The 12,448-nt window shown below is 45.6% G+C and overlaps 1 protein-coding gene across 1 annotated transcript in view; it reads left to right on the top strand.

Annotated features, from left to right (window-relative positions):
* The window catches only part of LOC311140850 (stonustoxin subunit beta-like), a gene marked incomplete at its 3' end in the record, with an annotated part of 65,019 nt that extends 53,222 nt beyond the window's left edge, over window positions 1-11,797 (top strand). Inside the window, exons 2-3 of the mRNA XM_084176117.1 lie at window positions 10,651-10,697; window positions 11,244-11,797. Coding sequence (XP_084032243.1) covers window positions 10,676-10,697; window positions 11,244-11,797 — 576 coding nt within the window. The 5' untranslated portion in view covers window positions 10,651-10,675. The remainder of the gene's footprint in view (window positions 1-10,650; window positions 10,698-11,243) is intronic.
* Window positions 11,798-12,448: the final 651 nt, after the last annotated feature.

Raw genomic sequence — 12,448 nt, 5'->3', positions numbered from 1 at the left:
TGCCACTACTTTCACCACCAAAGAATAGCAGTGTGGTTATAATATGATTTGACTCTTTGCAGGCTGTCAGGCTCTCTAGTCACAGAGGAAGGCTGTTCTTCTCTGGTCTCAGCTCTGAAGTCAAACCCCTCACACCTGAGAGAGCTGGATCTGAGTAACAATGACCTGAAGGATTCAGGAGTGAAGCTGCTCTCTGCTGGACTGGGGAATCCCCACTGTAAACTGGAGACTCTGAGGTCAGTATTCCTGTAGTTGGTCAACAAGTGATAACTGTTCACCAGATCCACATGTGTTTACCAGGCACACATAGTCCACACCATATGTGTTTGGACATTGAAGCTTACAGTTTTACATTTGGTGCTATACTCCATCATTTTGGATTTGAGATATAATCTTTCATATTAGGCAACAGTATATAATGTCACCTTTTATTTGAGGATATTTTCATACATATCTGTGTTACTGTTTAGAAATGAAAGCACTTTATGTATCTAGTACTCCCATTTGTATATGTCGTAATAATTTGGACATATTCACTTATATTGTTTTAAAGTAGTCATAAGTTTAGTATTTGGTCCCATATTCCTTACCCACAGTGATTACATCAAGCTTGTGATTCTACAAACTTGTTGAAAGCATTTGCAGTTTGTCTTGGTTGTGTTTTGGATGATGTTTTTCCTGATAGAAACTGAATGGTGAATAATGTCCTGTCATTTTGGAGTCACTTCACTTGTATTGTCAGTAAGAATAGAAGATGTTTCTGAACACTTCTACGTTCATGTGGATAGTACCATGATTATGAATAATCATATATGAATCGTGAATAATGATGAATGAGAAAGTTACAGAGGAACAAGGATCATACCTCCTCTGTTATTGGTAATGGTGAGAGGTTAGCATGTTTTGTTGTAGCCTCTGTAACTTTCTCACTCATTATTATTCATGATTCATTCATGATTTTTCTTAATCATGTCATCATCAGGATTACTTTAGTAGTGTTTAGAAACATGTTATCTACTCACTTAGTTAGAAAATTACTCCAGTCATCATCCACCATTCAGTTACTATTGGGCAAAACATAACCCAAAACACAACCAAAACAAACTGCAAATGCAACCAACGAGTTTGAGACCAAATACTCAACTTTTGACTACTTTAATACACTAAGTGAATTGGTCAGAATACTTATGACTTCTTCAAATGGGAGGACTAGATACATAAAGTGCTTTCATTTCTAAACGGTGAAACAGATATGTATTAAAATACCCTAAAATAAAAGGTGACATTATATACTGTCACCTCATATGAAACATTTGATCTCAAAACCAAAATGTTGGAGTATAGAGCCACATTTAAAATGTTAGCTTCATTGTCAAACTAGATATGGTGTGGACTGTATACTCAATACAATCTAAATCTGATACCTCACTGTCTGTCTTTTGACTGATACTGCTTTTTAAACTGCTCTGGTCAGTCTACTCAAATATTTGTACTATACATTTTTCTATCTACAAGCAATATTATGATTTTTTCTAATAATAATATATAAATGGCAGGTTTCAGGACACTGGTATGAATGAAAAAATATACTGCCACTATTTTCACCACCAAAGAATAGCAGTGTGGTTTTAATATGATTTGACTCTTTGCAGGCTGTCAGGCTGTCTAGTCACAGAGGAAGGCTGTGCTGCTCTGGTCTCATCTCTGAACTCAAACCCCTCACACCTGAGAGAGCTGGATCTGAGTAACAATGACCTGAAGGATTCAGGAGTGAAGCTGCTCTCTGCTGTCCTGGGGATTCCCCGCTGTAAACTGGAGACTCTGAGGTCAGTATTCCTGTAGTTGGTCAACAAGTGATAACTGTTCACCAGATCCACATGTGTTTACCAGGCACACATAGTCCACACCATATGTGTTTGGACAGTGAAGCTTACAGTTTTGCATTTGGTTTTTAGATACAATGTTTCATATTATGCAACAGTACAGAATGTCACCTTTTATTTAAAGATTTTCATACATATACAGTGAGGGAAAAAAGTATTTGATCCCCTGCTGATTTTGTACATTTGCCCACTGACAAAGAAATGGTCAGTCTATATGTCACGATCGTCATATTGAACAGACCAAGGCGCAGCGTGATGAACGAACATACTTTAATTAGTTAAAGTGTAAACACGATACAAAAACAAGAAACGACTCGTGAAGTCCACGGTAACAATGACCGAACACGGAACAAGAACCCACAAACACAAAGGGAAAATAGACAGTATAAATATGGCTCCCAATCAGAGACAACCAACGACAGCTGACACTCGTTGCCTCTGATTGGGAGTCACTCTAGCCAACATAGAAATAAACACACCAGAATTACCAACATAGAAATAAACACAAAGAATGAACACACCCTGGCTCAACATATAGAGTCCCAGAGCCAGGGTGTGACAGTACCCCCCCCTAAAGGCGCGGACAGCGACCGCGCCTCAACCTGAACAAAACAGGGGAGGGCTGGGCGGGCATACCTCCTCGGCGGCGGTTCTGGCTCCGGCCTTGACCACCACCCTCCAATACACCCCCCATAGCGCCCCTGGTCCAGTCTGGCCCCGCCGGCTGGAGCTGAACTGGACTTAGCAGGAGTGGTTAGCTTCAGCTCCATAGTGGAGCAGTTGACCGGTACCTTACCAGGCACCGGTGACCCAGGCACGGGTTGTGCTGGACTGACGACGCGCACCCCTGGCTTGGTGCGTGGAGGAGGAACGGGCCTTACCAGGCTGACGACTTGCACCCCTGGCTTGGTGCGTGGAGGAGGGACGGGCCTTACCAGGCTGACGACTCGCACCCCTGGCTTAGTGCGTGGAGGAGGAACGGGCCTTACCAGGCTGACGACTCGCACCCCTGGCTTGGTGCGTGGAGGAGGAACGGGCCTTACCAGGCTGACGTCTCGCACCCCTGGCTTAGTGCGAGTGGCAGGAACAGGCCGGGCCGGGCTGGCGACGCGCACCGTAGACTTGGTGCGAGTGGCAGGAACAGGCCGGGCCGGGCTGGCGACGCGCACCGTATACTTGGTGCGAGTGGCAGGAACAGGCCGGGCCGGGCTGGCGACGCGCACCGTATACTTGGTGCGAGTGGCAGGAACAGGCCGGGCCGGGCTGGCGACGCGCACCGTAGACTTGGTGCGAGTAGCAGGAACAGGCCGGGCCGGGCTGGCGACGCGCACCGTATACTTGGTGCGAGTGGCAGGAACAGGCCGGGCCGGGCTGGCGACGCGCACCGTAGACTTGGTGCGTGGAGCAGGGACAGGCCGGACTGGGCTGGCGACGCACACCGTAGGCTTGGTGCGTGGAGCAGGGACAGGCCGGACTGGGCTGGCGACGCACACCGTAGGCTTGGTGCGTGGAGCAGGGACAGGCCGGACAGGGCTGGCGACGCACACCGTAGGCTTGGTGCGTGGAGCAGGGACAGGCCGAACCGGGCTGTGGAGACGGATAGGAGACCTGGAGTGAAGAGCGGCCACAACCCGTCCTGGCTGAATGCCTACCCTCACCCACTCTGTGTGAGGCATCCGCACAGGACGTACAGGGCGGTGTATCCGTAACCTGGTGGCCTTCTGAATCCGCCCCTCTTTTGCCTCCGTCAGCCCCGTCGTCCATGCCGTGTGCCCCCCCCTAAAAATGTTCTGGGGTTGCCTCTCGCCTGTCCGACGTTGACCCGTTTGGCGCCGCTGCTCCTCTCTACGGCGCGCCTCCACCGTCTCTTCTCCCGGCGCTTCCTCCCATGTCCAGCCCAAGAGCTGCCCCTGGACACGCTGCTTGGTCGTTGCATGGTGGGTTCTTCTGTCACGATCGTCATATTGAACAGACCAAGGCGCAGCGTGATGAACGAACATACTTTAATTAGTTAAAGTGTAAACACGATACAAAAACAAGAAACGACTCGTGAAGTCCATGGTAACAATGACCAAACACGGAACAAGAACCCACAAACACAAAGGGAAAATAGACAGTATAAATATGGCTCCCAATCAGAGACAACCAACGACAGCTGACACTCGTTGCCTCTGATTGGGAGTCACTCTAGCCAACATAGAAATAAACACACCAGAATTACCAACATAGAAATAAACACAAAGAATGAACACACCCTGGCTCAACATATAGAGTCCCAGAGCCAGGGTGTGACACTATAATTTTAATGGTAGGTTTATTTGAACAGTGAGAGACAGAATAACAACAAAAAAATCCAGAAAAACGCATGTCAAAAATGTTATAAATTGATTTGCAGTTTAATGAGGGAAATAAGTATTTGACCCCCTCTCAATCAGAAAGATTTCTGGCTCCCAGGTGTCTTTTATACAGGTAGCGAGCTGAGATTAGGAGCACACTCTTAAAGGGAGTGCTCCTAATCTCAGCTTGTTACCTGTATAAAAGACACCTGTCCACAGAAGCAATCAATCAATCAGATTCCAAACTCTCCACCATGGCCAAGACCAAAGAGCTCTCCAAGGATGTCAGGGACAAGATTGTAGACCTACACAAAGCTGGAATGGGCTACAAGACCATCGCCAAGCAGCTTGGTGAGAAGGTGACAACAGTTGGTGCGATTATTCGCAAATGTGAGAAACACAAAATAACTGTCAATCTCCCTCGGCCTGGGGCTCCAAGCAAGATCTCACCTCGTGGAGTTGCAATGATCATGAGAACGGTGAGGAATCAGCCCAGAACTACATGGGAGGATCTTGTCAATGATCTCAAGGCAGCTGGGACCATAGTCACCAAGAAAACAATTGGTAACACACTACGCCGTGAAGGACTGAAATCCTGCAGTGCCCGCAAGGTCCCCCTGCTCAAGAAAGCACATATACATGGCCGTCTGAAGTTTGCCAATGAACATCTGAATGATTCAGAGGAGAACTGGGTGAAAGTGTTGTGGTCAGATGAGACCAAAACCGAGCTCTTTGGCATCAACTCAACTCGCCGTGTTTGGAGGAGGAGGAATGCTGCCTATGACCCCAAGAACACCATCCCCACCGTCAAACATTGAGGTGGAAACATTATGCTTTGGGGGTGTTTTTCTGCTAAGGGGACAGGACAACTTCACCGCAGCAAATCTTGAGTGAGAACCTCCTTCCCTCAGCCAGGGCATTGAAAATGGGTCGTGGATGGGTATTCCATCATGACAATGGCCCAAAACACACGGCCAAGGCAACAAAGGAGTGGCTCAAGAAGAAGCACATTAAGGTCCTGGAGTGGCCTAGCCAGTCTCCAGACCTTAATCCCATAGAAAATCTGTGGAGGGAGCTGAAGGTTCGAGTTGCCAAACGTCAGCCTCGAAACCTTAATGACTTGGAGAAGATCTGCAAAGAGGAGTGGGACAAAATCCCTCCTGATATGTGTGCAAACCTGGTGGCCAACTACAAGAAACGTCTGACCTCTGTGATTGCCAACAAGGGTTTTGCCACCAAGTACTAAGTCATGTTTTGCAGAGGGGTCAAATACTTATTTCCCGCATTAAAATGCAAATCAATTTATAACATTTTTGACATGTGTTTTTCAGGATTTTTTTGTTGTTATTCTGTCTCTCACTGTTCAAATAAACCTACCATTAAAATTATAGACTGATCATGTCTTTGTCAGTGGGCAAACGTACAAAATCAGCAGGGGATCAAATACTTTTTTCCATCACTGTATATTTTACCGTTTAGAAATGAAAGTACTTTATTATGTAGTTCTCCCATTTGAAAAGTCATAATTATTTAGACAAATTAATTTAGTCCAAAGTTTAGTATTTGGTCCCATATTCCTTACCTGCAGTGATTACATCAAGCTTGTGATTCTACAAACTTGTTGAATACATTTGCAGTTTGTCTTGGTTGTGTTTTGGATGATGTTTTTCCCAATAGAAACTGAATGGTGAATAATGTCTAGTAATTTTGGAGTCACTTCACTTGTATTGTCAGTAAGAATAGAAGATGTTTCTGAACACTTCTACATTCATGTGGATGCTACCATGATTATGAATAATCGTGAATGATGATGAATGAGAAAGTTACAGAGGAACAAGGATCATACCCCCTCTGTTATTGGTAATGGTGAGAGGTTAGCATGTTTTGTTGTAGCCTCTGTAACTTTCTCATTCATTATTATTCATGATTCATTCATGATTTTTCTTAATCATGTCATCATCAGGATTAATTTAGTAGTGTTTAGAAACATGTTATCTACTCACTTAGACAGAAAATTACTCCAGTCATCATCCACCATTCAGTTACTATTGGACAAAACATAACCCATAACACAACCAAAACAAACTGCAAATGCAACCAACGAGTTTGGGACCAAATACTAAACGTTTGACTACTTTAATACACTATGAGTGAATTTATCAAAATACTTATGACTTCTTCAAAAGTGGGGGACTAGATACATAAAGTGCTTTCATTTCTAAATGGTGAAATAGATATGTATGAAAATACCCTAAATTAAAAGGTGACATTATATACTGTCACCTCATATGAAACATTTGATCTCAAATCCAAAATGTTGGAGTATATAGCCACATTTAAAATGTTAGCTTCACTGTCAAAATAGATATGGTGTGGACTGTATACTCAATACAATCTAAATCTGATACCTCACTGTCTGTCTTTTGACTGATACTGCTTTTTAAACTGCTCTGGTCAGTCTACTCAAATATTTGTACTATACATTTTTCTATCTACAAGCAGTACTTTGATAATTTGTCATTTCAAATAATGAAACATCCATTTATGAATAGATAGGGCAGGTTTCAGGACACTGATTTAACTGAAAATGTTAAAAAATATACTTTTAATATCTTCACCACCAAAGAACAGCAGTGTGGTTTTAATATGATTTGACTCTTTGCAGGCTGTCAGGCTGTCTAGTCACAGAGGAAGGCTGTGCTTCTCTGGTCTCAGCTCTGAAGTCAAACCCCTCACACCTGAGAGAGCTGGACCTGAGCTACAATCACCCAGGAGACTCAGGAGTCAGACTGATCTCTGCTGGACTGGAGGATCCACACTGCAGACTGGAGAAACTCAAGTATGTAGAGGGTTTATGTCAATGTTCATATCAGACATGTTGGAGTTATCAGGCTAGTTAAGACAAACATTCTGACCACCACTTGGACTAAGTTATATAAAGACTGTGAGTGTGTGTGTGTGTGTGTGTGTCTCCAGTATGAGTGTGTGTGTTTGTGTCTAGTGTGTGTGTGTGTGTGGTGTGTGTGTCCAGTGGCCAGTGTGTTTGTGTGTGTGTGTGTTTGTGTGTGTGTGTGAGTGTGTGTCCTGTGTGTATGTATCACACACACACACACTGGACAAACACACACTGGACACATACACACACATTCACACTGGACACACACATACACACACACTGGACAAACACACACACACACCAGAAAAACAAACATACTGGACACACACACACACACACACACACACACACTCAAACTGGACACACACACACACACACAATGGACACACATACACACACACACTGGACACACAAACACACTGGACACACACACATGCACACACACACATACACACACACACTGGACACACACACACACACTGGACACACACACACACAAACACACACACACACACACACACACACACTGGACACACACACACACACTGGAAAAACACACTCAAACACACACAAACACACACACACACTCACACTGGACACACACACACACAAACACACACACACACACTGGACACACACACACTGGACACATACACACACACACACTCACACGGACACACACACACACATTCACACTGGACACACACATACACACACACTGGACAAACACACACACACACCAGAAAAACAAACATACTGGACACACACACACACACACACACTCAAACTGGACACACACACACACACACAATGGACACACACACATACACACACACACTGGACACACACACACACACTGGACACACACACACAGAAACACACACACACACACACACACACACTGGACACACACACACACACTGGAAAAACACACTCACACACACACAAACACACACACACACTCACACTGGACACACACACACACACAAACACACACACACACACTGGACACACACACACTGGACACATACACACACACACACTCACACGGACACACACACACACATTCACACTGGACACACACATACACACACACTGGACAAACACACACACACACCAGAAAAACAAACATACTGGACACACACACACACACACACACTCAAACTGGACACACACACACACACACAATGGACACACACACACACACACACACTGGACACACAAACACACTGGACACACACACATGCACACACACACATACACACACACACTGGACACACACACACACACTGGACACACACACACACAAACACACACACACACACACACACACACTGGACACACACACACACACTGGAAAAACACACTCACACACACACAAACACACACACACACTCAGACTGGACACACACACACACACTGGACACACACACACTGGACACACACACACACACTAACACTGGACACACACACACACAAACACTGGACACACACACACACACACTGGACACATACACACACACACACACACTGGACACACACACACACACACACAAACATACACAAACTCACAAAGGACACATACACACACTCACACTGGACACACACACACACACACGCACACACACGCTGGACACACACACACACTGGAAACACACACACTGGAAACACACACTCTGGACAAAAACACACACACACACACACACACACACTGGATCACACACACACACACACTCACACTGGAGACACACACACACACTGGACACACACACACTGGACACACACACACACACACACACATGGACACACACACACACACACACTGGAAACACACACACTGGAAACACACACTCTGGACAAAAACACACACACACACACATACACACACACACACACACACACACTGGATCACACACACACACTCACACTGGACACACACACACACACACTCACTCACAAATGGACACACACACACACACACTGGACACACACATACTCACACACACACACACACACACACACTGGACACACAGACACACACACACACTGGTCACACACACACACACTCACAAATGGACACACACACACACACACACTGGACACACACATACTCACACACATACACACACTGGACACACACACACACACACACACACACACACACACACACACACACACACACACACACACACACACACACACACACACACACACTGGACACACACATACTCACACAAACTGGACCAACACACACTAACACACTGGATCCACCTATACACACACTCACTCATTCACACTGGACACACACAAAATTGGGGAAAAAAACACACTGGACACACACACACACACACACATTGGAAAAAACACACTAGACACACACACACACACGCTGGACACACGCACACACACACACACACACAAACACTGGACACACACACACACACACACACACACACTGGAGACACACAAACACACTCACACTGGACACACACACACACACACACTGGACACACACACACAGACACACACACACACATACTGGACACACACACACACACGCACTGGACACACACACACACACACACACACACTGGACACACACACACACACACTCACACACACTCACCCACCCACACACACACACAAACTGGAAAAAAAACACACTAGACACACACACACACACGCTGGACACACACACACACAGACTGGACACACACAGACACAAAAAGGAAACACACACACTCACACAGGACACACACACACACACACACACACACACACACACTGGATCCATACACACACTGGACACACACACACAGACACACACACACATACTGGACACACACACACACACGAAATGGACACACACGCACACACACACACACTGGACACACACACACACTCACAAACACTCACACACACAAACTGGAAAAAAACACGCTGGACACACACACACGCACACACACTGGACACACACACACACACACACTGGACACACACACACATACACTGGACACACACACACACTGGACACACACACACATACACTGGACACACACACACTGGACACACGCACACACACACTGGACACACACACACACACACTGGACACATACACAAAAAGGACAAACACTGGACACACACACACACTGGACACACACGCACTCTGGACACACGATCACACACACACTGGACACAAACACACTGGACACACACACACACTGGCCCCACACACACACTCACACTGTACACACACACACACACTGGACAAATACACACACAAAATGACACATACACAAAAAGGACACACACAGCACACAAACACTGGACACACACACACACACACACACTTGGACAAAGTTATATGCTGACTGTGTGTGTGTGTATGTGTGTGTGTGTGTGTGTGTGTGTGTGTGTGTGTGTGTGTGTGTGTGTGTGTGTGTGTGTGTGTGTGTGTGTGTGTGTGTGTGTGTGTGTGTGTGTGAGTTCAGGTGTATCCCTCAATGACTGTCTGTTCTTCTGCTTACCACTACAGTGTGGAACATGGTGGAGAGAACAGAATGAAACCTGGACTTAGAAAATGTGAGTGTTGACTGCTGTGAAGAATATGACTAAGAATAAGTCTTAATTCAAGTGAAGTCAAAGTCAAAGACCACCATCAGTACTTACTTGGTCATATTAAATATCAGCTGTAGTTCTACAGAAGCACAAATCAGGGACACCAAAGTTTACAAAGAGTTGCTTTGACAATGTGTGTGTCTGTGTATGTGTGTGGCGTGTTTGTGTTACTTTAGAAATGTGTGTGTGTGTTCATGCATGCATGAAGGTGTGTGTGTGTGTGTGTGTGTGTTCAGTGTGTGTGTGTGTTCAGGATGATGATGATTTGTAATATTGTGTGTGTGTGTGTGTGTGTTCAGGGGGTGTGTGTGTGTGTATAATTAATGGGAATAAGTGTGTTTTATATTACCATACAGTATAACATATGATCATTCAACAAGTCTCAAGTTACCTTAACTTCTCCTTTTCATACCTAGAAACATCTACATTAAATGAATTAGTGAAAAGTGAGGTAACATTCTAATGTGAATGATGATGATTTCTAATATTGTGTCTGGTTTCATCCATCAGATGCCTGTGATCTCACACTGGACCTAAACACAGTAAACAGACTCCTCTCTCTGTCTGAGGAGAACAGAAAGGTGACATGGAGGGGAGAGGAGCAGCCGTATCCTGATCACCCAGAGAGATTTGAGGACTATAGTCAGGTGCTGTGTAGAGAGGGTCTGACTGGGCGCTGTTACTGGGAGGTAGAGTGGAATGGAGAGGCTGTTATAGGAGTGACATATAAAGGAATCAGCAGGAGAGGAGGGGGTGGTGACTGTGGGCTTGGATACAATGACAAGTCCTGGAATCTGTTCTGCTCTGACAAAAGTTACTATGCCAGGCACAATAAAAATGTCACTACCATAGATGTCTCCTCCTCCAGCTCCCACAGAGTAGGAGTGTATCTGGACTGGCCAGCCGGCACTCTGTCCTTCTACAGAGTCTCATCTGACACACTGACCCACCTGAACACATTCCACTCCACATTCACTGAGCCCCTCTATCCAGGGTTTAGGTTTTGGTATGATGACACCTCAGTGTCCCTGTGTCAGGTGGTCCCTGTGTCAAACACAACATGATGTTTCACTCTGATCATGTGTTTTATGTTTGATTAGAATATGGCATTTAAATACACAGAGTAACACACCAGTGTGGGCCAGTTTATTCCTGTAAATAATAACCATGGTAACTCTGCATCTGTCTCTTTCCGTGATCCTGCGCCCTGTGAGAACGGTTCAGATGCACCACACACACACTGGACACCTACACACACTGGACACACACACACACACACACACACTGGACACACACACACACTGGACACACACTGGACACACACACTGGACACACACACTGGACACACACTCACACACACACACACTGGACACACACTCACACACACACACTGGACACACTGGAAACATACACACACTGGACACACACACACACACACTGGACACACACACACACACTTGACACACACAAACACACACTGGACACACACACACACACTGGACACACACACACACACAGGACACACACTCACACACACACTGGAAACACACAACACACACACACACACACACACACACACACACACACACACAGACACACACACACTGGACACACACACACACACACTGGACACACACACACACACACACTGGACACAGACTCACACACACTGGACACACACTCACACACACACACTGGACACACACACACACACA

The sequence above is a fragment of the Coregonus lavaretus genome (assembly GCF_964263955.1).
Source record: "Coregonus lavaretus genome assembly, chromosome: 2".
In the NCBI taxonomy this organism is placed as follows: Eukaryota; Metazoa; Chordata; class Actinopteri; order Salmoniformes; family Salmonidae; genus Coregonus; species Coregonus lavaretus.
The sequence above is the reverse complement of the archived record's forward strand: the minus strand, read 5'-3'. Positions and strand labels throughout refer to the sequence as shown.